Below are 27,079 nucleotides of genomic sequence, written 5' to 3'. Positions count from 1 at the left end.
AACTGGACAAGGTATTTCTGATGTGGGCATATTATTGATTTGAATAAAAACACTGCAGCATCGCAAGTTCCATTTTCAATCCCTTTCCTCATGATCTCTAGCATGGAATATATCTTCACAGCCTCTGCACTCTGAGTCAATGTCTTTACTATGACCCCAAGATATTTTTTCTGGTTAGTGACAAACAGCTCAGATGCCATCAGCGTGTATATGATGTTAGGCGTGCTTTTGCTCCAAGTGCATCTTTTTATTGTTGCTTAAGCTGGACTGCATTTGCTGTTTGATTGAACATTCAGCCAGTTTTAAAAGATCCTTCTGAAGCTTTTCACAATCACAATTTGATTTTGATTGTCCTAAGTAGTTTCATATAACCTGGAAGCTTGGACAGATCACCACTTACCCCATTTTTTAATTCCCTCTGTTAAGGACTCTCAGGTGGATGCCATTTTGGACCCAGTGATTTGTTACTGTGTAGTGTCTCAAGATGTCCTAAGATACCTTCTCCGGTTATTTCAGTTTGCTGTAGTTGTTCCAATTCCCTCCCTGAAAAAGTTAGTACTAGTTCAGGTATCACAAATACTAATCCTTTCCATATGTATTTGAAAGGATATGCATTTCAGTGTATGATGTGTCCTTTCCTCTGTTCTATGACACACTCATGTGTATAGGAATGTATTAATGTTGTGTAGCTTTACACGCGGTGGCGCAGTGGCTTAATGACGCTGAAAGTTGCCGGCCAGAAATGGCTGACGCTTCGGCGGTTCGAGTCCAGTCTTCGCTCTAAACAGGGTGAGCTCCTGTTTCCTCCCCAGTTTCTGTCAACCCAACAGGTCAAAAACTCACGTGAGTAGATAAATGGGGACTCTCACTCCAGTGGGAGGAAAAATCCTGGCGGCGCTTGCATGGGAGTCGGGAGCAGTTGCCGGTAAGCACGAAACCGTGCTCGCCCGAAAAGGGCGCGAAGCAACGGAAACCCCGCCTCCTGCGCTCGCCAACTGGGCTCTGCTCTAGGAAGGAGGCTCTGGCAAACCACTTCCGAAACAATTGCCTTGAAAACTGCAAGGACTCATCCAAGCAGTCACTGCAGGGTCAGTAATGACTGAGCGCAGACCAAAAAAAAAAAAAAGCTTTACATTACATGTAACAGAAGTCTTACTTGGGCAAGAAGGGAGAGCAAAATATGAAGTCTCAAAAAGACATTTCTTTAATGTGTGCTGTGTTATACAACAAAGGATGCTTTTTTTCTTATTGTTTGCTACGTGAAGCAACTTTAAACTACAAAAAAAAATCATTAGACATCACAGACTGCATCAAAATTAATCATATTTTTATCATTACTACATTTAAAATCTTTAAATAATTGAACCTAAGATATCAATTTCAGTTGGATAATTTTTTCTTATAAAAAGTCTTAAACTTTTTTTTAAAGTCTTAAACTATAATGCCATCTTACCCTTCTACAGATTCCTTTTAGTCTTTAAAAAGTTTATTATATATTGCAGAGCCTGCTTTTTTTAAATAAGGCATTGTTAATTGTATACATTTTACCAAATAGTATGTCACATGTTCAAGCTGATCACATTTATTACTCTCATAGGTCCCTTTCAACACTAGGTTTGGTTATCTCATCACTTGCAGACCAAGCAGCAGGAAAGGGGAAAAATAAATTTGTGCCTTACCGAGACTCTGTACTCACTTGGCTTCTCAAGGTAAAACATAGCCATATTCTGTACTTACTTAAAAATGGAAATATCACTTATTGCCCTCATGTCACCTTGCACACAAGTATACAAACTTCAGCATATTTAATAAAAAATGAGAAATACTGCAATAAGATCTCTTCCTGGGTTTGTATTTTTCCTTTATGAACATTGCAACAAAACTTGTCATTCTGATTTTTACAGTCATTTCTAATGCTGAATGCTAAAAATGTCTAGGGGTGAGTAGATCAGTTGCAGCTGAAAGAGACTTTGAAATTATGTCTGTTAAGAAGAAATAATAGATTTAAGTCATAAGAATAATTTTGTTTTACACATTTTATCCATTCCCTAATAAACCTTTTAGGACAACTTGGGAGGAAATAGCCAAACAGCCATGATAGCTACAATCAGTCCAGCAGCTGATAATTATGAAGAAACACTGTCTACGCTGAGATACGCAGATAGAGCTAAAAGAATAGTAAATCATGCTATAGTGAATGAGGATCCCAATGCCAGGGTGATTCGAGAACTACGTGAAGAAGTAGAGAAGCTGAAAGAGCAACTTTCTCAGGCAGAGGTAAAGCAGATGGAAATTTTATTTTATCCAGTTATATTTATTAGATGAGTAAAAAGGAAATAAGAAAAGGGGACAAATAGGTTTGCGTTTTGAAATTCATCTAGACTAGTTTAATCCTTTTGAATTTTCTATAAACTTTGTATCAGAGAAGGATTTGGTTGAAGGTTGCTGTTTTGAAGCTCTGATGGAAAAGAAAAGAGAGAAATATAACTCATCATTTCTTCTGTGATTCTGTGCAAGAGAATGAAGAGTAATGGGTGCAGTTTACAAATATACCCTGAAAAAGTGATTTGGTTTGGAATGTTTGTGCTCTCTCTTCTCCAGTTTATTTAATTATAATTTTGAAATGAAATCATTTTCTATCACTCAGTCTGGAATGTTGAGAAGGTTGTAACTGGTGTATTTTGAATATTAAAGGCTATGAAAGCACCAGAATTAAAGGAAAAATTGGAGGAATCTGAAAAACTAATAAAAGAACTAACCATCACCTGGGAAGAGAAATTAAGAAAAACTGAGGAAATTGCACAGGTATTTATGTATTTTCTGTAGTATTTATGGTAAAATTGCATAACTTTATATATGTAGTTTAATTGAGATGGATTAAATATATATTTCTAAACATGCTTCAGCTGCAACACATTTTTAATTTTTGTAGCAATGTACGTTAATGTTATAGAGCCAACACGCAGTGTGAAAACTTTTGCTGGGGTTGAAGAGGCTTTGAGGCATATATATGCTATATATAGTCACAGTATACCGAAGTCAAGTATTTCTTATTGTAACAGATAAATGCAACTGTTCATTTTATGCTGTATTAAAATTAGTATCTGTGGGCATGAGTTCTTAAAGAAAAGCTGAGCAGTTCTAGAGTTTCTACACATTTATATGTTGCACAGTTTGGCCCGTTTCATATAAGTATTTAAATGTGTGTGATGCTTCCCTCCATATCAAATATAAATTCTAAAATAATGGAAGCCAACAGTTGTTAGAGTTCATCATTACTTATCTGTTCATTGGCACCACTATAATGTTAAGAAATTGTAGTTTATTGTGAAGGAATATGGAAGATTTGGGCTTTTTCTTACTTTTTTTTTTAAAGTAATTTTATTAAAAATTCTAACAATAAAAACTAATACAAACTAATTTTTTTTTGTATTTGATATCCCCTTTAATTATTAAGACAAAAGCTGGTTTCTTTGGGTCCAGTGTAACAGCTTTTTCTATGTCATTCTTGTAGCCTGTTATTTGTAAATCCATTTTCAAATCAGTCTCGATCTGGTCTGGTAGAACTTGTACCTCTTTGCTAACATCTTTTAAACACAGTCTATCTGTAGAGGCAGACACTATTAAAATTAACTTCTGGGTCCATTATTCAAAAATAGCCTTCAGTAGGTCCAATGTTAAAATATTTTGCTTCATTCTGTAATTTTAAGTCAAGTTTGCATGTTATTCTTTAATTATAATCTTTAATTCCCTCTAGTGTCCAATTTTTAAAATCTTACCTTATTATGTTTTTTTTAAATTCAAAGCAAAAGCATTTTCCCATGGGAAGGATTCTTTATAATTAATTCCAAAATCTTATTTCAAATTTATCTGAACCTTAGTCCATTTGTAACTTTCTAAAATCAAAGTTTTAATCAGCTTTTTGCTGTTTATTCCAAAAAAATATATATTTTTTCTTAAACTTGTAGTTAAAACTTCTTTCACTAAGGATTGAAGGAAACTCAGCCAGTGCTGTAAAACTTGTTGAGCCAAAGGTTCCTAATAGATGAAAAGCAGTTAACAAGCAATTTCTGAAAGTGATTAGAAAAGGAAGTATGCAAACTTAGTGTCCTTTCAAAGGTGCCAATGGTGGTTTGAGCAAGATAGCTATTCCCTCATCTCCCAGAGCTGTAAACCCGATGGAGAGTTTTATATAGTTTCTTTAGTTTCAGCTTCATTAATCTTTGATCAGAAGATTATGGATAAAATAATGATAGGAAACACTTGTATGCTTGTGTAACTTCTCATTTGTTCTAAGTTAATTTCTTTAGCTAGGTTCATATTGATGTTAGCTTTTCTTTTCTATCTATTACTGACTTTAGAGAACAGTGATTCTGCTCATAAAGTGTGTGTGTGTGTGTGTGATAATAGAACTATACCAAAAAATGTTCTGATCCAACATGGAAATGATATAGTATCTTACCCAGTGCCCACTACTGTATTGCATAAACTATTGTATAAACATTGATAGAAAAGTACTAGCAGCTATATTTCTTCCACTTGTGATTCTTTGGACACAGTCCATAAATATTTAAATTAGTTGTCATGAAGATAATTACAGCTGTTAAAGTACAAAGTTTCTATGAATTTTGCAGGAAAGACAAAAGCAGTTAGAGAGTATGGGTATTTCTCTTGAATCTTCGGGCATCAAGATGGGAGAAGACAAGTGCTATCTGGTGAATTTAAATGCTGATCCTGCGCTCAACGAATTATTAGTTTATTATTTAAAGGTAAAAAAAAATCCATACTTCCAAATACTTTAAAGCTTCCTTTTATTGAAGTTTGTGGAACAGGATGTTGAAAAAATAGCAAGCTTACTATGCCTACTTCATTCAGCAAATCTTTTATTTTGAAAGTGCGGGTCATCTACCTACACACCAGTCAGCATTTAATGAAACCCTTGTAACAGGCATAGGGAACAGCTAGCATATGAAGCTAGATTGGCACCTGATTGGCAAAGACTTCAAAATGGCTCTTTCTGACACATTTCCCCTCAGAATGGGTGAGGCATGGAGGAACTAAACAGAGAAAGTTAAATGAGTTTAAGGCAGTGCTCTGTAGAAAGATGCAATATTTCCCATTTCAGGTAGTAATATTTTCACTTTGCAGTAACTATAAACATAGGAGTTTAGATTAGATTGCACATACATTGTAATCTATAACTCTTTACTTAGGATGATAGAGGCGGCAGATTTTATTTTATTTTCACTCTATTTGTCTTAAGCAGGACCACACTAGGGTTGGCGCGGATACCTCACAGGACATACAGCTATTTGGGATAGGAATTCAACCAGAACATTGTGAGATAGACATCGCACTAGATGGAGAAGTTTCTCTCTCACCAAAAGAAAATGCAAGGTAAGGGCATCAGCACGAATTGGGACCCTTCGTAATTTAAACAAAAGAACCTTGCATTAACAAAGAGAGGAAGACACTGTAAACTTGCGTAAACTTTGAAAGCTACATTTTATTCTAGCTAGTACTGTATTGAGCCTGTTCCTGACTTCTTCCTTCAGAAAAACTTAACAGCATGCGTACATTTCGCAACGTTTGTGCCTAATTGTTCCAAGTAGTTCTGAGGTTAAGAGTCTTGCTTACTTAACATCATGCCGATATTAGTATGGGGTTGAGTGCTGATTTAATTGTGTTCACCTACACATGTAGCATTAGTTATACTTTTGACAGTTTTTAAAGCCAAAAACAAAGCAGGAAAATGTTTTTCAGTAAGATTTTAGTTAGTGGAATTGCATTAGAGAGATTTTACATAAGTATTCTTACTCTTTAAACTAGGGAAGGCCAGCTGTTTGTAAACATGTAAATATATAGAAAAGTAGTTTCACTGTCGTTTTTGAAAGATCTGAGTCTGTTACACTGAAATGTTCAAGGCTTAACAATACAAAATTCCAAACAGATGGTATTCAGTGTTATGACAGAATTGCACTGTGAGGAATTAGTCATTTTGACTGGCAAGAACAAAGAGGCATGTCACTGGAAAAAATGTATAACTAAATAAACTTTGTTTAATTTGTGTTTCATCCAAGATTTCTAAATAGGCACAAACTACATTACAAAGTTAAAACTGACAATAAATTAAGTCAGTTCATTGTTGATTCTTATGGAAAAATTAACTACTTTGTGATTGGAAAATGAATTTAAAATGAGGAAGTTTTTTACAGTTGAAGTACTGAAGATTATTTATATTGTAAGCAATGAAATAAATGGATCATGTCTAAATACTACCTGCTTGAGAAAATTGAGATGGAAAATTAATTATTTTCCTGGTTTATGTGCCAATGTTTATGAGCAGAGCGGAATGTTATACAAAAGCTACTTTTCTAAATTATATTCCAAACTGAGAATAAAAGGTATATTTTGCTTCTTTGGTTTATATGGGAATAAACTTTATTTTCACAGAGTAACCACATATTGGAAGAATTCATATTGCTGTTGAAGTGACTTAAGTACATGTCTAATTAAGGAGATTTAAGCTAGATTTCTGCAGTTGGCTTGCAGTAAACAGCCTGTGACCCAGTTACTTAAATATATGCATTGCATTGGCTATTCCCCCATTTTTTACGACAGGGATTTACTGCAACAAGTATGTTTTTGTCAGTAAGAATTAAAGTCTTAATTAAATCCTTAATGATTTAACACTGAATCCAAAGTTGATATTTTTATTTCATTCATCTTTGTATTAATGAATCAAGATAAACAAACAATCCTCTGTATGCTAAGGAAATGGGGAACTAATCTGTTGACAATATTTATCGCAAAACTGGAATATACAAGCTATAAAGAAAAATATCTATCTGATTAGTTTGCAAAATGTAAAATACAGAAAGATATGAGTAGTAAAAAACAGTAATAGATAAAATGGTAGTCTCTGTTGGGTGCTGCTCATTATCAAGTAATGCTAGTTGTAATTATAAGAGCTCATTAGAACTTCATATAATATTCAACAATATTCATTTAACCATCAACACTCAGGTTCAGATGGAGTGTCTGCTCTCTGAGCTTCTCATGTCTTTCTAGGTCTCTTTTCAATATGGAGGTGAGAGGCCTCATGGAGAAGTCTCGTATGATTCTACTATGGGATGTGCAAGGCCGTAGTTTATACCATCAGGTCATATGTATGCCAGAGATCATTAGTCTTTTGTTCTTCAGGACTGCATTTGTCCATGTATACATCCACGCACAGATTCTGCCCCACAGATGCATGTGTATAAGTCCCTATCTCCACTCCAGTGCAGCCTTCACTTTGGGGTGGGGGGTTGGAAGGAGCCTTCTATACACTCCAGCAAGAGCAGAAATGTTAGGGTTCAGGGGAGTCCTGGTTAAGATATTCTCTAGGTAGCTCCATGGAAGTTCTTGCCCACTCATTTCCACCCCACATGTGGCTCACCAGATGAGCTAAGCAGTTTTCTGGTTTTCAGCTTTTCACTTTTCTCTCTGCTGCAGCTACATGTGCTACAACAGTTTGCTGGGTTTAGAGTAGATATTCACATGCCATTTTAAACTATGCTGTATTTCTCTAGCATCAAATCAAACTGCTTAGCTGATGTCTTGGGGCATGCAGCCTATAAAGACACTACAGCAGTGAGAGATTTGTCACCTTTGTGTTCTATTACACTTAGTGGCCACATACTTGTATTTAGCCTATCAAGCTGTGAGCTGCATCAGTGTACTTTAATATCATAGTGACCCAGCAGCGATTTGAAACGGCTGGTCAATCCAGCACTTACTAAATATAGCTTGTCTGAGGGGACATTTGGAACCCTTCCCAGATTGTTGGGGAATGAGGGCAAATTCACAGCCAAAAGGCAGTGATTATCCACTCTTTCACTAAAGGGCAAAAGAGATGGAAGATACATGACCAGGCTTCTGTTTCCCCCATAGCAAGAAGTAGCAGGTGTTTTGATTGGTGGGACGCAGAACATACCCATCCTGCTTGATCTTACAGACTAGAATAATTCTCTGGTACTGGAATTTGCTGAAGTACCCCACAATAGAGTATGACAGCTTGAATACTAAAGAATGATTTTAGTCTTATTAATGTGTTTTATTTTTCAGATCATGTGTAAATGGCACACTGGTGTGTTCTGTAACGCAGCTGTGGCATGGAGATAGAATCTTATGGGGCAACAACCACTTTTTTAGGTATTAGTTTTTAATGTTCCACAGTAGTTCAGTAGTAATACTAGGTGGCAGTACCTAGGCAACCGTTGTCTGATGTCATGTCATAAGCATGAGAAGAACTGACTTCATATTTCATACTTCATATCATTTCATACTGTGACAACTATATTGAAGAGAATGTGAAATTAATTCAGTCTAAATTCAGTTAGGATGCAGTTGGTTATTGCTTTTAATATTCAGCAACATCTTGATGGCAAAATGCAATGAATGTCACTTTGGCAAATAAGTCATCGGTTTTATAATATAACAATCATTTAATTTGTACTCTTTTTTAAAATCACATTTTATCACATTTACCATTGGTACTACGAAGAATGACACTTGAATACAGTGGTTCTTAAAATGTTTGACCCAAATACCCCTTTTCCCAGACTTGAATAATGTCATTACCCCCACAAAAAAACCCTAATCTCTGTTGCTTTATACAAGCATCTCAACAGCAGCAGTCCCAAACTGGATCCTTGAGTCGCAACAAGTAATTACAAATTGCTCCATTACCCCCAGGATGTGCCCAAATTACCTCCGTAGGGGGTTATTACCCCCAGTTTAAGAATCACTACCTTAATACATCCTGGCTTCCTGTTAGTGCAAGGCTGCCTTCCATAAGTGATCCCCTAGCAACAGTTTAGTGAAGCTTCAAGGCCTTGATGGGCAGCTAGCAGTATACATTTGTATTCACATTTTGTAGGATGAGCAAGGACTATAATCACATTTTTTGCTTCCTTAGTTTTGGAGCAAGGTTTTATCTCTTCCCTTCTTGTCCCCAATTCCTTCATTGTATAAAGTTTTTATTAAAAAATCATGTGTATTAAAAAAAATCATCCTTTTTATTTTTCATATAGAATTAATCTTCCTAAGAGAAAGCGTCGAGATTGGTTTAAAGACTCTGAAAAGGAAATGATGCTAGCAGAACATGATCTAGATGCAGCTAGCGAAGCTTCTTCAGAACCAGACTATAACTATGAATTTGCACAGATGGAAGTTATAATGAAAACGCTGAACAGCAATGGTGAGACAACGATTGTTCAGGGCTGCTGAGACCAAACAAGAGTAGACAGGCTTCTGTTGTCTTTATACATAGCAACAAAAAACATATAATTTTTCTGTATAATCAATAATTGTAGCAATTTTCTGTAAATAGATGTTCTAACTTTCTAATGTTCTAATCGAGTACATTTTCCCAAGGTTGTTTTTATTCTGATATATTGAGCCTAAATATATTTACTGAAAGTTTTATGGGTTTATCTCCAGTTAATTACATTTTGACATTCAATCTTTGTTGTGCATTTTACCTTTATAGAATGTATACTTTTTTTTAAGCACATACAATGTTTGTATCATGTCCTTTATTCCACCTTAAATCACTGTAGCTATAAGAATGTGTGAAAATTTTCTGTTAAAAAACAACAGAGCCAAACTATCCAAAAGGCATATTGGGGTAATATGTTAATTAGGTCAATGCATAGGGTTGTAAAGCCCTATGAGGATTTGGGGTTTTCATAAAGTTATAATGGTATATTAAACTTACCTGTTGGAAATGATTTCTAAAATGAAGTGGATCCCTTTCTGCCTAGATCCATTACAAAATGTGGTCCAGGTGTTGGAGAAACAATATTTGGAAGAAAAACGTAGTGCTTTGGAGGAGCAGCGGATAATGTATGAGCGTGAGCTGGAGCAGCTCCGGCAACAGCTTTCTCCAGAAAGGCGTTATCAGCAGTGTGGTGACAGACTTTCAGATGCTGCCCAGACTGTTCAGCAGAAAGTGAACTTCTGGTCAGAAGAGAGGTAGGAATATTGGTAATTTAAACCACAAGTAGCTGAGAGAGTAAGCTATAGAGCAAAAATTCTTGCAATCATTCTGAATCAGTAGTGATATGAAATCTGAGCCAGTTAAGTTGTTCACATTCTGTGTCTTTGAGGCCTTCAATATATTTAACTGGTTATTTTTCATGATCTCCTTTCTAACTATTGTGTAGCCCACTTTACTAAGAGACTGCACCCGTCTTGACTCATTTTACAGGTAGTCCTTGCTTAACGATAGTAAGTGGGACTGGCAGCTCCGTTGCTAAGCGATGCGGTTGTAAAGCACGTGACCACACTGATTTACGATGGCAGTTGCAGCAGTTCCAGTAGCTGTCATTAGGCGAATCCCACACAGTCACAGCGTCTGGTCACGTGATCATCATTTGTGACCTCCTGCTAGCTTCCCCATTGACTTTGCTTGTTGGAAGCTGCAGGGAATGTCACAAATGGTGATCACATGACCATGGGATGCTGCAACCATCATAATTGTGAGCTAGCTGTCAAGTGCCTGAATCGTGATCACATGACTAGAGGGATGCTGCAACGGCTGCAACTATGAGGAACAGTTGTAAGTCCCTTCTTCAGAGCCATCATATCTTTGAACAGTTGCTGAACAAGTGGTCACTGAACTAGGACTACCTGTATCATGTCATACTAACATTTAAAACATTTTATCCAAATTTGGTGGATAATCTGGGCGGACTTTCTTGGTTGGAAATCATTGAATAAAAGCAGCAGATTAAATATTTGTTTAAAAATAGAAAATAATGCTCTTGGGTTTATCACAAGGCTCTATTTTGCCTTGAAGCAGTTTTTTGAGTGTGTTATTTGTAAAACAATAAAATATAGATTCTGTATGCAATATTACATAGTTTAATGCATGTTATGGTTCCACAAATCAAATAATCTAGATTACAGCTGCCAGGAAAACGTGGTTATATATAATGGCCCTTAAAATACCTATAAAGATGGATTAATTTATTTATGTGATTTGTTTGAATATATAATTATAAATTTTACATACATTAACATTCATACTGTTATGCTTTCCTGATGCATGACTATTCTGGTTTTCTTTATCAGAACCCTAAATCCGGTGACCAAATTCATCCTTTTTCATTGAGGAAAAATAATGTACTAATCTCAATAGCATTGTACTAATATCAGAAACTAGTTTTCTGATTACATTTTTTGATATACAGTATTTATGTCTTGTTTCCCTCGTAGGGATGAATTATTTCGACAAAGCTTGGCAAAACTAAGAGAACAAATAGTTAAGGCCAATGCATTAGTGAGGGAAGCCAACTTTTTGGCTGAAGAAATGAGCAAGCTAACAGATTATCAAGTCACACTTCAGATCCCTGCTGCTAACTTGAGTGCCAACAGAAAGGTAAGAAAATCACTGACAGAAACTATTTTATGTAAAATGTTGAAAAGTCCACAATCATTTTGTGTTCAAGGTAAATTTAGAGGCTGATTTTGTGCATGAAGTAGACAAAATGAGAATGAGAATAGTTGTATAACCAGAATAAACAGCTTCTTTCATTTTTGTCTCTGTAACCTGTACTGTGCCTGTACAAAACAGTATAAATAGAGATTCACACATGTACTGTATTGAAGTACTGAAGTGTTCACAGGTAATCTCAGTTGCACAAAATTAAACTAAGATGTTGGTGATCATTATTAGTTCACATTTGATAAGACAATGTCTTGTATATATAGTGAGAGCACATATCAGTTCCTTTAAGGAGTACATCTGGGATATATAGAACATAGAACATAGAATATAAGCTTTCCTTTTGTGTGCCAGCTTTCCCCATCCAGGGAGATTCTGGTATGGTCATGCAAAAAAGACTGAGAAAACTGTACTGTATTTTGCCTGGATGTTTGGCTCCCCTAACAAATAGCTGACTGTGATGCGTGCAGTGAAGTGGATGTAACCATGAAAGATTATGCCAGAATAAAGGATTCTTTGTTGATTGCGGTACATTCAATAATGGAGATTTGTATTCATGCATGAATCTTAAAACTATGTTTAACTACAGTTATTCCATGTGATTAATTTTGAAAACATAGAACAGTACTTCAAATATTTTTTTAAAAAAAGAAATGTATATAATACTGAGCATCTGAAAAACATGTTCTTAAAATGCATTTTAACCACTGAACTTTGATGTTTTAATAATTTAATCTTAAGTATTAATATTAATGTTATATTATTGTTAAACATTTAATATTATGGTAATATTATATTAATTAAATATAAATGATTTCATCAAAATTAATTAAAATAATAATTAATGTATTATTTTATTACTAAGGATGTTTTAATGGTTGATTCATGATTATACGTCACCAAAATACCTTGGCAGATTTTGGCAGTATACAAATTAAATAAAATTTTTGTGTTTTGTTATTCAGAGGGGAGCAATTGTAAGTGAACCAGCTATTCAGGTAAAAAGAAAAGGAAAAAGTACTCAGGTGTGGACCATTGAGAAGCTAGAAAACAAATTAATTGACATGAGAGAGTTATATCAAGATTGGAAAGAGAGATTTCAGGAGGTATTTAACTGTTCTTTCCAATTTCAGATTTATAAAATTATGCTTTCATTAGCCCCCATATAGACTCCATTGCCTTATTCATTTTTATGTTAGTATATTCTAGTCCACTGTGCTATCCATGTTACATGGTTAGAACTCTGTAATATAGTTCCTTTTGCTGATTTTTTTGGGCATTATAATGTAAGATACATTGCCTGCATAACAATAAGAAATAAGGAAGGATTATTATTATGTTTTATTATTACTTATTTACATTTCTATCCTGTCTTTCACTGATAAAATGATCCAAATTTCTACCTTGAGTCCTCTGTTTGGAAGAGAATAGAGATTGTTTGAAGTCTTTATTCTTTCTATTTTAAAGATAAATAAACTGTTGGTCCTCAAAATGGTTTGTTTTTAACTCATATAATTTTTTTGTTGAAAATAATATGTACATTCCTGCTGCTTAATATGATAAATAATATATTACAAAATGTAGCTCATCATTTCCATGTTGAATCATTCTGGTAAACTGTTTATGCCTTTGCAATCCATATCTTCTTTTAAAAAAATAGATGAAAAAACTCACAGGAAAAAGAGGTGACCCTTTCTATGAAGCACAAGAAAATCACAATTTAATTGGTGTAGCAAATGTCTTTTTGGAGTGCCTTTTCTGTGATGTAAAGCTTCAGTATGCAGTACCAATAATTAGTCAACAAGGGGAGGTAAGGTTTAATCCATAATAAATATTGCACTTTGCTTGTGAAGGAGTATCTTTGTTATAAATGTACATCCTTACCCTTTTAGCTTCTGGAGGGCCGTGAAGACCTGGCTCTTCCCCCAAGCATTGGGCTAGGATGGGAGTTGAGCTGGAAGGCTGATTGGTCTGGTGTCCAGGGGGAGGGGTACTTCCATTTTTGTCTTTGTTTTTATGAATTGTTGTGAACCACCTAAAATCATTATATAAGATAAGTAGCCTTATAGGTCCTGTGAATGAATGAATGAATGAATGAATGAATGAATGAATGAATGAATGAATGAATGAATGACAAATAATGGCTTATGTTATGTATAGCACAATTGGAATTGCCATCTGCTGTGTGCCTGTTTCTCTTCCTTTATTTGGTGATGCTGCTGTTTGAAGTCTTTATTAGCAATGGCTTGGAAAATGCAAAGGATGTGGCTTAAAGGAAAAAAATGTCAGAGACAGTACATTGTTGATCTGTAGGGGTGAAAGCCTTAGAAAAAGAAAAATCATCCACTGAGATCAACAAATCAACAGGACATCTGTGGAACATATGGAAGACAACCAACTAAAGTTCATATACTGACAGCCAAATACAGTGGTACCTCTACTTACGAACGCCCCTACTTACAAAATTTTCAAGATACGATCAGCTCCAGCCCCAAAAATGTACCTCTACTTACGAACTCGCCTCGACTTACGAACCGGATCCGCGGCCATTTTCCGCCTGTTCCACGTGGTCCGCGGCCATTTTCCGCCTGTTCCACGTGGTCCGCAGCCATTTTTCTGCCCATGCCACGTGGTCTGCGGCCATTTTCCGCCCGTGCCACGTGGTCTGCGGCCATTTTTCCGCCTGTTCCAAGTGGTCCGCGGCCATTTTCCCGCCCCTGACACATGGTCCGCGGCCATTTTTTCGCCCTGCTGCGTGGTCAGCGGCCGTTTTTCTGCCCCTGACGCGTGGTCCGCGAACGCCGGAATGGATTAACGGTAATTACATTGAACCTTATGGGAAAATTTACTTCGACTTGCGACCAACTCGACTTGCGATCAGAGTCACGGAACGGATTAAGTTCGTAAGTAGAGGTACCACTGTAGTTTCTCCACGCTGAATTCTAGTATGCTTAATTTAAAAGCCATATCAAATGAAAGACTGGTATCTATACAAAAGGCTTTTCAAAATTATTTCTTTCAGAATATGTAAATTAATGACAGGTGAATAAGTACACTGGAATTAGGTGTATGGTGACATATTGTGACGGTATGTGGGAATGACTTTCGGAGATAGGAGGAAGACCCACAGCCTTATAACGCATATAAATCTTTGTAGTATCAAGTTTATTGTCAGTATTGTTCAAAAAGGCTAGTTTGTGACTTGAAAATTATATATTTATCTTTTTTTAAAATTTAGTTCTGAAGATAAATTGTATGATATATAATTATATGTCTCTCACCTGCATTATTGATATGAGACATTAGGGCCCTCTTTAACATCTTAAGATTTTTGTAATATAGGTTGTAGGCCGTCTGCATGTTGAAGTCATGCGTGTCACTGGTGCTGTCCCGGAACGTGTCATGGAAGATGATTCTTCTGAAAACTCTAGTGAAAGTGGAAGCTTAGAAATAATGGATAATAATGGAGAAATTATTCACAGACCAAAAAAACTCACATGCAGGGTAAGAGCATCATCATCTATGTCCAGATATTTTTAAAGAACAGATATTTTAAAAATACAGTTTGGTAATTACAAATCTTAAGAATACTGCAATAAGAAATTGTTTCTTTCAGTGTTCAGAGCTTCAGCTGAACTGACAATATTAAGACAGATGTGACACATGAAGCCATTGGGAAAGGTTGTCAGGCAGTACAGGGCTATATTTCATCAATATACTGATGTTACCAGGTATATATCTTCACCCAGGCTTAGCAGCAGATGGTGTCAAAGTCTTGATGCAGTAGCTAGAGTTTGTGTGGGACTGTATAGGAAGAAACAAACATTAAGTGTGGCCTTAATTCCAGCAAGACTAAGTGGGTATTGATTCAGATCTGATTCCAAGATAGGTTCATCTTGAAGGAGTGAGTTCAATTTAAGATGCTGGTGATTACTTATAAAGCCCTATATGGCTTGGATCAGAGATATCTCCGAGACTCTCTACTTTAATTAGATTTTGCCTGCTACCTACAGAAATACAGAGAGGACACACTGTAGATTCCCACCCTACAGGAAATAGGTGGAATAGGGCCCTGGAAGCAAACCTTGTCTGCTTTCCCTTTCTCTGGGACAGCTTGCTTCCCAAAGATAGGATGGCTCCTTCTGTATTAATGCTGTAGAAAAGAGTTAAAGTACTGCTCTTCCACATTTACATTTTTAGGGATAAATATTAAGCTGTATTCTAGTGAAGTAACTGCCAGTTATATGGGAATTGTTAATCTGATATTTTCAGATTGTTTTCCTTTAATAATAGATTGATTGTGTTCTGGGCTGAAGACCAGAGACAAAATGAAGCTTGGAGTGGGGGAGAGATCCATGTCCAGGATGCATAATTCTTTAGGCCCTGCCCCTGACCGTAGCACTGAAATAGGAGAAAAGCTTTCTCCACTTTATAGTCAAGGGGGCGAGGTGGGGATGAAATTCTTTTCTCTCTGCCACCACTTAGAAAGGGTTGAAAAATAAATCAGTTTCCATGTCCCAAGAGTGGAAAAGGAAGTCCATCTCAGAACTGGGCAGGAAAAATTATCCCTTGGCTGCCCTGCCTGGGCCAATAGAGAAAGTAGGGCTGGAAAGATGCATCTGTGAGTGAACATGCATGTGTTAGCAAGGGGAGTATATCGATGGTTGCCTTACCTTCTGCTGGTATGCAGCTTCTAGTGACCTCCTCTGGGGTCAATTCAATTCAGTTCCTTGATTGGAAATAATTCCCATTCCTAATCTTATGACAGTTTTGTTTTCTTTCTATTGGAGATGTATTCATATTTCAACCAACATTTTCACTGTCAGTTTTAGAAAAAGCTGCTGTTCTGCTAGTAAAGATAACCAATTTGAGAGATGTAAGAAGTCCGTTTGGTTTAGTTTTTTTTTTAACTGATATGTTGATATGTATGCAATTGACCCTTTCAAAATGTTACACATACACCCCCTCTCTCCTCTGTCTCCCTCTCTCAGATCCGTGCAACAATTTGGATTCAATTCCAAAAAGATGTTCAGAGCACAAACATAGCACTTTTTTGCAGCTCCTTCAAAGCAGCTGTAGGTGGCAGTTCAGTAGGGCAGCTGCATGATCCCAGGAAAATAAACAAATGTTTTAATAATTTGCAGAGAGGGGCCATGTCTGAATCCCAATGTGCTCTGAGGTACCAGAAGTACTTTTGGAATCAAAGCTGTGCTAATTATGAGATACAATTTTTCCCGTTTGAGATGTGTTTCTGCATTTTTGTAACTGAATACATGTTTAGAAACAATTAAAAATATTTTAGTTTACTGAATTTCTTTTTCATAATTGCACAGGTAAAAATTAAAGAAGCAACAGGACTACCACTGAATCTCTCAAACTTCGTCTTTTGTCAATATACCTTCTGGGATCAGTGTGAATCAACTGTTGCAGCACCAGTTGTAGATCCGGATGTGCCTTCACCTCTGGGCAAAGATGTCCAATTTACAGTGACTTTCTCTCATTGTAGGGTAATTATTTGTTTCTCTTGAACACCATGATTATGTTTTTGACTTGTGTACTACATATACAATGAGGATAAAAGGGATATGGGTTAATTGATTGCCTTTGTAAATACAAAAACCTAAGTGTTTTTTCATATGAATGAAGACAATGCAAACTATTCAGTATCAGTATTGACAAGCACAGATCATTTTAGTTGTCTGCAGCATCAAACTAAGTGTAGTTCATAGATATCTCAAAAACCAGTACACATAATGAATGTTGCTTTAACAACATGTTAGTTTAGTTTTAAGATGGAGAGTTCTCTTGCCTAGTTTTAAGAGGAAGAGTGTAAAAAAAAGATTTCAGAGAATAGCTCACTTTTCTGCCTATTTGAAGTCAGTAATACAATTTTGGGGCTGCCTATATTGTACTTGATTTTATGTGTTTCTAGGAATTTAAACAATTGTTGATTTTATCAAATTGCCATAAGCTATAAGCTATTACATATATCAGGCAGAGACATTGTGCATCCTGCTTCTCATAGGAATTACTACAGGTAGTCCTTGACTCATGACGATTATTGGGCCCGGAATTTCTGTTGCTAAGTGATGTGTTGCTAAGCGATGTGGTTGTAAAGCGTGACCACATCGCTTAATGACAGCAGTCCCTGCGGTCCTGGTTGCTGTTCTTAACTGAATCCCACAATCATTAGGTGAGGCAACTTCCTGCCGGCTTCCCACAACCAAAGTCTATGGGAAAGCCGGAAGGAAGTTGCAAGTCCCAGGCCCGCAGGCAGGTAAGTGGCTGCTGCTGGGTGGGGGAGGGAGCAAGAGGTGTGCAAAGATGTGGGGAAGGTGCACAAGGGGGTGCACAAGAGGCGCAGCGCTGGTCAGGAAAGGTGCATGGGGATGCATGAGAGGCACAGGCTGAAGAGGGTGCGTGAAGGGTAGGGGAGACACAGTGCAAGCACAGCAGGGCTTCGGGTGGCTGCTTCCAGGTGGGGAAGGGTGCACAAGTGGCAGGAAGTCACAGTGCAAGTGTAGCAGGACTTGAGGTGGCTGCTGCTGGGTGGGGGAGTGTATGCAAGTGTGCATCCCAGGTCAAGGAGGGTGCGAGGGGGTGCACAAGAGGCATGGCCTGGGTTGGGGAGGGTGTACAAGGATGTGAGAGGGTGAGCGAGAGGCATGGTGAGGGATGCATGAGGGTGTCAGGGAGGGTTGGGGAGGGTGCAGTGCAGTGTGAGGGGGTGCACAAGGGTGCGAGGAAGGTGCAGCGAGGGTTGGGGAGGATGTGCAGAAGTGTGCAAGTGGCCGGGGTGAGCGCAGAGGGGCTGGGGTAGGTGCACAGGTGGGGTAGATTTACCCCAGCAACTTGTGACCTTCCCTGCTAGCTTCCCCATTGACTTTCTGGGGAAGGTTGCAAATGATGATCACATGATTGTGGGGCACTGCAACCAGTCATAAGTGTGAACCTGGACTGCAATCACATTACCGTGGGGGTGCTGGGACAGCCAGAACTCTGAGGACCAGTCGTAACCACCATTTGTTCAGCGCCATTGTAATTTTGAACAGTCATTGAATGAGTGGACATAGGTCAAGGACTACCTGTAATATCATTTAAACTTCAGAGAAGACCAATGGAAAAGGGAGGTTCTTAAAAGGGGCTGGTGAGAGAAAAAAGTAAGAAGCCATTTTCTTTTGGAGAGTTGGTATCAGGATAAAAATGAAACTATTTCTTTATTGGATTTACGACTACTGTTCAAAAAAGCTTTTCTCAGGGTAGTTTTGGTTAGTTTTAAACATATGCAGTTAATATAAAATAATTAGTGATATAGAAGTTAAAGGCACCCTTCTAGAAATCAGGAAAACATTCTATTCCTGCCTCAGGTCAGGTATGAAACTATTTGGTCCCTGGGCCAGTCACTCCCTAACTACGCCAGGCAATTGCCAGGAGTCAACACTGACTTGAAAGCACAAACACAGACACCCCAAACTTTTAGCTAAAATCAATAGAACCAATGAAAAGCACATAATCATTAAAAGCAGAAAGAAATTATATTCAGTATTACATATCTGTCAGTTAGAATGATTAATTAGTAATCTTCTGATGACCTAAAAGGTAATTTTATGGTTTTTTCAGATGGAGGGAAATCATTTCAAGTTCAGGTTTGTCATTCTGAGATACAGACTTGAATATGAAATACATTGTATCCACCATTGTACAAACTGGATTTTGATTATTTGTGAAAGCATTCTAATGTTATAAAATAGAAATCTGGTAACTATGACCTGGAATCTGCATGGTACGGCATATTGGTGCAGATGAATTGATTCATGGAATTATCTGTCAGCTTTAGCCGTATTTTTCTCTATAATTGCACTCTAATTTGATTCTGGGAACTCAGTTTATTTCTTCTTTACCATGCAGAGTATGCATGTGATATATTATGTTTTCTACGGTAAATGTTCCAATTTTTTTAGGATTATGTGGTGAATGTAACAGAGGAATTTCTGGAGTTCATTGCAGATGGCGCTCTTGCTATTGAGGTCTGGGGTCACAGATGTGCTGAAAATGGGAGCTCCGTATGGGAGGTGGATTCTCTTCGTGCAAAATCCAGGACCTTGAGAGACAGGTATTATATTAGCCTTGAACTTTCATCAGGAATTAGGTATTCTGGGAGTGCTGAAAAGCATATTGATTACATTTCTTAAAAAATGTTTGTAGGTGGAATGAAGTAACACGTCAAATAGAAATGTGGGTTTCAATTCAAGAACTAAATGAAATTGGGGATTATGCAGCTGTGGAGCTCCACCAGGCAAAAGATGTAAACACAGGAGGAATTTTCCAACTTAGACAGGTATAGTGGATTGGATTTTCTCCTCTTAAAAATAACGCTAGTGTATTAGTACATTTTTATATTACATCCCTCTCCTTTTTTTTTTAATTATGCAGGGTCATTCTCGTAGAGTTCAGGTGGTAGTTAAACCAGTGCAGCATTCAGGAACATTGCCACTTATGGTTGAAGCTATTCTGTCTGTTTCCATCGGCTGTGTGACTGCCAGATCAACCAAATTGCAGCGGGGCTTAGACAGTTACCAGGTAGGAAAACTGGCCTTTTACATACTGAAACATTAAAGCATGGTGCAAATTTGGTCTTTCGGTGGTGGCATGTAACATAGCTGTCTATATGTGCATTTGAGTAGCTTTCTCAAAGTTTATACACCTTAACACATAAATGGAACATTGCATCAGTGTTAGGATGGAGAGATATCACTTCCTTCTGACCTACTTGTGACCTTCAGGTCGTTATAAGATCCCCAGTTCTTTATTGGGAGGTATGGAATGTTGAATAGACAAGTCCTGGGCAGTATGGAAGAAGAATAAATGCCAGCAAAGCATGTATGTCATGGGTTCTTAATATTCCCATTCTCTCCCTTCCCCTCTCTCTCTCTCTTTCACGTATCTCAGATCTTAGTGGCTTTGTTCATATGATTCCCTCTCTCCCCCGTTTTAAATAACCTGGTGACTTGTAGATACTTTGAACTAAAACTTTCTGAACTTCTGACCATGGTTCAGACTGGCTGGGGCTTTTGAAAGTTTACCTCCAAACACTTGGAAGAGAACCAGATTATCTATTCTGATGTAAACTATGATTTAGAATTTCTTAAATCACATTAACACCATGGGTGCATGTATCTTCACTTACTGAATACCTTGGGCTCATGTATTTGCTTCTTTTTCAGATGTGAATGGAGAAAAGTTAAATATTTCCATTTTCACTTTAGAATGAACTATAGCCCTCCATTATGTGCAAATTCTCAAGTATGGTTTGTGCTAAACTAAATTAGGGTGAAACCATCATTTGACATTGGTCTGTTTCATAAAAAATAAAAGTGGAACCATTTTCTCTCCACCTTTATGTTTAGAAAAAGATAGTGCACAAGCCTGAGGATCAGTATAGCTTGTTTACTATCTGAACTTTGGGTTAAGCGTACAACATAAAAGTGACTGCTGTTACTGATAGTTGCTTACATGGATAAGAAAATTCTCAGTGTAATAATGCCATTCCACACGCTGAAATTTATAATGTATTTCCAGGGAAAAGAATTAAAATGGTTACTGTAACTGGTAGCTGTATATCTTTCATCATTCTTCCCTTAAGGTGTAACACTTTCAAATGTAATAGGTATAACACGTTTTTAACCCTAATCATACAGAGAGCCCTATATGAAAAAGGCAAATTAAGTTTTGGATAGCATGAATAAAAGTCTTAGCTATCCTACAGAGTAGTTATTTGTGTCACTGAAGGCTCCTTAGAAGAAAAACTATACATAAAATGGATAAATTGTTCTGACTTTCCAATCAATTAAATTTAGCTTACAGTCTTTTAGCACATCTTTCTCTGATGAGTTTTTGAGTGAATGATATAGTAATACAACTACCCTTACTTGGATTGCATGTGATATCCCATAGTACCCCAAATAAAACGAACAGATAAATAGGTTAAATATGTAACACATATGTAAATGTGTTTTTTAAATGTCCATTTTTGTAAACTAGAATCTATAAACTGAGAACAAATTTTGGGTGATGGAAGACCAGATGGGCACTTCTCCTCTCCTTTTGAAGCATGACTTCAAAATTGTTGAGCAAGGGTTTCCAGTTTATGTCTGATTGCATGGAACTCTCATTCATAGAGTTTATTTCCCTTGAGAAAGTATAACTGACAAATTTCATCTCAGCAGTGTAGAGGCCTGAGCTCCCATATTCTTTATAGTGTATGTTAGAGAGGAGAGACACTTGATTGCTTCCTTGGGCAGTGTTAATAGATTACTGAGCCTGATTTGGTGATGGATTTCAAGATCTGAGTTGCATGTATATTGCATTTGTTGAGGTGTGTTACCAATAATGCATGTTCTATGTGTTTATAAAGCTTATTTTTTTCCATCAGAAAGGAGATGATGATGATGGTGATATGGATAGTTATCAGGTATTGCTGCTGTTGCTATTGAATCACATGGCATGGGGCACAGCTAATGCTAATTATCATCAACTCCAAAGGGTTTCTAGAATATTAGCACAAACTGTACTAGCTTTTGAAGTACTCTCTGGCTTTGAAGATCTCTGCTCATTCATTTAGATTAAATTTGACCTTGTATTATATTGTTACATTTGGCATCTGTACTATCAATACACCATACACTGTATTTGTTGACTGAAAATGCATTTAGCTAACCTTTGTATTGAAAATGCTCTTAGTGGCTTGCAAGATAATTAGAACAATAAAACAGCATATAAAATAAGTGGAATAGATAAAAAGATAACAGATGTTTCTTTAATAGATAAAAACCATGAGCAACTTCATAAGTAAAGTGCTTGCCTAAAAAGAAAAGTTTTCGTACGTTGATGGAGTTCAGCCAAGCAGCACTGGCTTCCCTAAGAAGGCTGTCTATATAACCAAACCAAACACAGTTCAGACTTAGTAATTGTGTCAGAATTACTTGACAGAATAATTCTTGCATAAAGCTAAAAGCTTTTTTAATGTATGAATATCTACATTTTTAGTCTCATATGAAATCCTATTAGATTTTTAAATATGGTAATCATCCAGAATCTATTTTAAATTTTGATATGATTTAATGTTATGCAAATTCAAATTCCATCTTTAGTTGTATTGTTAACTTTTTAAAAGATCCTATAAATGCTTCTTCCCTCATAATAGCCATAACAGATTTCTGAATATTAAATAATACATCTTAATTCAAAACTTATAGAGGTTTTTAACTTCCAAGAAACTGCAAAATTAGCACAGGTATTAGTTTCAACATATCCTGAAATAGTTTAATAAGTTATATGGTGACTTGTTATGGAAACCTAGTTTGAATTACTTGTAAATTTATATGCTGAGACCCAGATCAGACCTATCATGTACATAGAGGACCATTTGGATCCAATTTAAGGGATTTATAGGCAATGAGAGCTGAATTCCTTAGCAGCCCTTTTCCCAGTCAGTCCTCTCTGTCATTGGGTGCATTCCTGATTCTAAGCTGGATTGAAGGGAAAGCGGCTTCATGGTCAGACTGTGGGAAGGTAAACTGAAGCAGGCAAAAGTTATATACTCCCCTCATTCCTTTCTATTTGATTTGCATACATCCAAGTTTAAATATACAACTAAGCTGCTCTCACAAGTAGTTTGAGCCCAAATTAGCTACTAATGTGCTTCAAGCTGCTTATGGTGCTTCTTGATAATATATTCTAAGGAACAGATGAAACATTCCTGTAATGTCAGAAAGCATGATTGCATGTTTTCAGTTTTGCATGGGGATGATTTAGTTGCATTGGTAATAGCAAATTATGAGGGAATTAATGCAGTTTTAAGGGTGTTTATATTGATTTAATCATCACTTCCGTATGCTACTAAATAATTTGATTGCTGCATTACTTTCCTGCTTAGATTTAAATCACACATTTACAAAAATAAATTTGAAATAGAGAAATCTTTCTACCTATGAAAAATCTGGTGCATTTTCAGCTTTTCTTCTTTCTGCTATTTGCAATTTGGGTGAGCTTACCTTTTGGGGCAATTTATTGTGACTCTGTTGTAACTGAAGTGTTTATTCTTCTCTGTATCAGTAATCAAAATAATTAAGTAACCTCCAATCAGACCTGAAGCTGCAGAAAATTAAATATGTATATTACCATTTTGGATATATGCTCTTTTTTCACTAGGAGGAAGATTTGAACTGTGTGAGAGAGAAGTGGTCAGAAGCTCTAATAAAACGCAAAGAATACTTAGATGAGCAAATTAAAAAAATCAGCAATAAACAAGGTTTGTGACCTTTGAGGCTTAGATTCCTTTACGACTCCCTTTTGTATTGTTTAAGTATAGTGCATAGTGCTCTTGTGGAATTCTACAAATATTTATTTTAATATTTTATTTTATTTATTTATTTTTATTTGTCTAATTTATATAGCCGCCCATCTCACAAAACAAGTGACTCTGGGCTATGTACAAGCTAAAACAATTAATATCTAAAACCGTTATCGTTATTAATTATTAAAAAAAACAGGAAAAACTATAAAAAACAAAGCTAAAATAGTAAACAAAGGGATGTTAATAATAATGGAGCCATCTCACTAGTTCACCCATTTCCTGAGGTCCCCAGGCCTGCTGGCATAACCAGGTCTTGAGGGACCTACAGAAGCTCAGAAGTGATGAGGCCAACCTCACCTCAGGGCGAGAAGATTCCACAATGCGGGCACCACAACAGAAAAAGCCCCTGCCTAGGGCCAACCAAATATAGCTCTGTAGACGATAGAACCCATAACATGCCCTATCTGCTGGATCTGGTGAGATGCAACAATGTAATTGGGGAGAGGTGTTCCCTCAGATGACCTGGTCCCATGCTGTGAAGGGCTTTAAAGGTCAGCACCAGCACCTTAAATTGGGCCTGGAAACAAACTGGTAGCCAATGCAGCTCACAAAACAGAGGTGTAATGCATGTTCTACCAGCAACACACATAACTGCTTGCACCGCTGCATTTTCCACCAACTGAAGTTTCTGGATACTCTTCAAGGGTAGCCCCATGTAGAGTGCATTGCAGTAGTCCAACCAGGAGGTGACCAAGGCATGAATGACCATGAGTAGGATCCCTCAATCTAGGAACAGATGCAACTGGCACACAATATGAAATTGTGCAAAGGTTCTCCTAGCCGCAACTCACAAAATGAGATCATTGAGCAGGAATCGTGAGTCCAGGAGGACCCCAGATTGCGCATGGAGTCTGTTTGGGGCAGTACAACCCCATCTAGCACCAAAGATAGTACAGTCCTAGAACTGGAGGGCCTCAGAACCCAAAGCCACTCAATCTTGCCAGGGTTCAGTTGAAGCCTGCTGTTCCCCATCCAGACCCTTACAACCTCCAGACACCAGGATAAGATGTCCACAGCATCACTTAATTCGCCAGTGGTGGAGATGTACAATTGAGTATCATCAGCATACTGATGATACCTCACCCCATGGTGATGAATAAGCTCACCCAGCGGTCTCATGTAGATGTTGAATAGAAGAGGAGAGAGCACTGACCCCTGTAGCACCCCACACAATAGGAGCTGAGGGCAGGATCTCTCCTCTCCAGTCACCACTGATTGGAATTGGTCCCGGAGAAAGGAGGTGAGCCAGCACAACACTGTGCCATTCACCCCCAGTCTTCCGAGTCAATCCAGAAGGATACCATGGTCAATGGTATCAAAAGCCACAAAGAGGTCAAGTAAGGCAAGAACGGACACACAGCCACCATCCTGCCCATGCCAGAGATCATCCAAAAGCACAACTAATGCCGTTTCCATTCCATACCCAGATCTGAATACTGACTGAAAAGGATCCAGATAATCCACTTCATCCACCTCTGAAGCTATTGCGTAACCACCTTCTTGATCACCTTCCCCAAAAAGGGGAGGTTGGATACTGGACAAAAATTGTCCAGCAATGGCTTCTTGAGGGAGCAAAACAAGGCTTCCTTAAGAAGTAAAAGAACAACCCCCTCACTCAAGGAAGAATTCACCATCACTAGAACCCACTTACTCAACATCCCCCGGGCTGCTTTCACAAGCCAGGAGGGGCATAGATCTAAGGAGCAGGGGGTTGAGCTCACAGACCTAAGGACCCTGCCCACTTCCTCAGATCCAGCAGGTTGAAACCATTCCCAGATAATCGGGCAACACTCCACCCTAGGCATCTTGTCCAGACTTGCAGCAAGGCCAGCGTCCAACTGTGAGCAAATCCAAGCAATTTTGTCCAACAGATGCTGAGCAAATTCCTCCGCGTGTCCCTGCAAAAGGTTCTGTGGGCCCCCTTTACGCAAGAGGGCTTGTGTCACCTGAAACAGGGCTGCGGGGTGGCAATCTGCGGATGCAATAAGGGCAAAGAAGTAATGCTGCTTCGCCGCCCTTACTGCCATGAGGTAGGCCTCAATAACAGCTCTAACCCATGTTCGGTCAAGTTCGTCTTTAGTTGAGTGCCAGCAGCACTCTGGATGTCTCTTCTCTCATTTCATCTCCTTCAGCAACTCCGCAAACCACAGGGAGTGGTGGGATCCCCGAGAGAGGATAGGCGCGATCCTCAGCTGCCCTTTTATTCCAAGCAGCAACCAGTGCTTTGGATGAATCATATAGCAGACCAGCAGGAACAACCCCCAGCTCCCTCTGAAACCCCCCTGGGTCCATCAGTCACTGGGGGCAGACCAATCTAATGGGTCCCATCTTCCTGCAGAGAATCCCATGGCAATCAGGGTGTGATCTGACCATGACAAGGGGGACACTGAAAGCTGCCCCAATTGCAGATCACATAGCCATTGCTCTGACAGGAACACCAGATCCAGTGTGTGACCACTGTCCAGTGTCGGCCTCTGGATGACCTGGGATAGGCCCATGGCACCCCTAAAAGCCGTAGGCAATTCTCGGATGACAGTTGCCACACCACCACCCCTGCCCCAGGATCTCGGCTGGTGTCACACTCGAAACCCAGCTGGGCATATCTCCTAAAGGGCCACCCCCCCCCCCTTGCAGGCCCAGCCAGGTCTCTGTAATACCAGGTTGGCCTTCTCATCCATTATGAGGGAGGCCTTATTGCAAACTGACCTGGCATTTAAGAGCAGAAGCCAGAATCTCTGGTGGTCTGCTGTCTGGGTACAAGGGCTGAGATCAAGGAGCTGGAACATGAAACCAGTATAAAACATCAGTCCCATGTTCCCTGTGAGTGGCCTGCTCCTCACCTCCCACCATATCTCCTCATGTCTGTCACTACCGTAATATTATGGCCTGCCCATTTCCCCCAAAAGGCCACTTCATCCTCCCCTTCAAGCCCCCAATTCCCAAGGCCAGAGACCTCCCATAGTGACCAATTGCATCCATCCCAGGGAGAAGAAGCCACACACCCTGAGGCATTTCAGCACTATTGGCTCTCATCATCATCGGGGCACCCAGTGCCCACCTCCCCCACTCTACACACAAACACACCCACAAATGTACACAGACACACTCACACTAGCATCCATAGGAACCCTCTCGCAGCTGGCCTCACCCGCTGGGATGAGTTTCCTTTC

At 38.2% G+C, this 27,079-nt stretch overlaps 1 protein-coding gene across 6 annotated transcripts in view; it reads left to right on the top strand.

The window, feature by feature from the left end:
• KIF13A (kinesin family member 13A) overlaps nt 1–27,079 on the top strand; it is a 90,301-nt gene that overhangs the window by 33,950 nt on the left and 29,272 nt on the right. For 2 of the 6 annotated variants that reach the window (XM_007427821.4, XM_015888003.3), the window contains exons 10-27: nt 1,598–1,709; nt 2,065–2,277; nt 2,695–2,805; nt 4,635–4,769; nt 5,267–5,397; nt 8,110–8,196; nt 9,078–9,244; nt 9,810–10,020; nt 11,266–11,428; nt 12,460–12,600; nt 13,155–13,304; nt 14,837–14,998; nt 16,828–17,001; nt 19,456–19,607; nt 19,700–19,832; nt 19,928–20,074; nt 21,927–21,965; nt 23,705–23,804. In XM_007427821.4, the coding sequence (XP_007427883.1) occupies nt 1,598–1,709; nt 2,065–2,277; nt 2,695–2,805; nt 4,635–4,769; nt 5,267–5,397; nt 8,110–8,196; nt 9,078–9,244; nt 9,810–10,020; nt 11,266–11,428; nt 12,460–12,600; nt 13,155–13,304; nt 14,837–14,998; nt 16,828–17,001; nt 19,456–19,607; nt 19,700–19,832; nt 19,928–20,074; nt 21,927–21,965; nt 23,705–23,804 (2,528 nt within the window). Of the gene's footprint in view, nt 1–1,597; nt 1,710–2,064; nt 2,278–2,694; nt 2,806–4,634; nt 4,770–5,263; nt 5,398–8,109; nt 8,197–9,077; nt 9,245–9,809; nt 10,021–11,265; nt 11,429–12,459; nt 12,601–13,154; nt 13,305–14,836; nt 14,999–16,827; nt 17,002–19,455; nt 19,608–19,699; nt 19,833–19,927; nt 20,075–21,926; nt 21,966–23,704; nt 23,805–27,079 lie in introns of all 6 variants that reach the window. The other 4 variants (XM_025166425.2, XM_025166426.2, XM_088130832.1 and 1 more) reach the window with 3 other exon arrangements.

Source organism: Python bivittatus, unplaced genomic scaffold (assembly GCF_059951505.1).
Source record: "Python bivittatus isolate LINGU-HERP-01145 unplaced genomic scaffold, Pbiv_v1 ctg000840_np1212, whole genome shotgun sequence".
Taxonomy (NCBI): Eukaryota; Metazoa; Chordata; class Lepidosauria; order Squamata; family Pythonidae; genus Python; species Python bivittatus.
The sequence above is the reverse complement of the archived record's forward strand: the minus strand, read 5'-3'. Positions and strand labels throughout refer to the sequence as shown.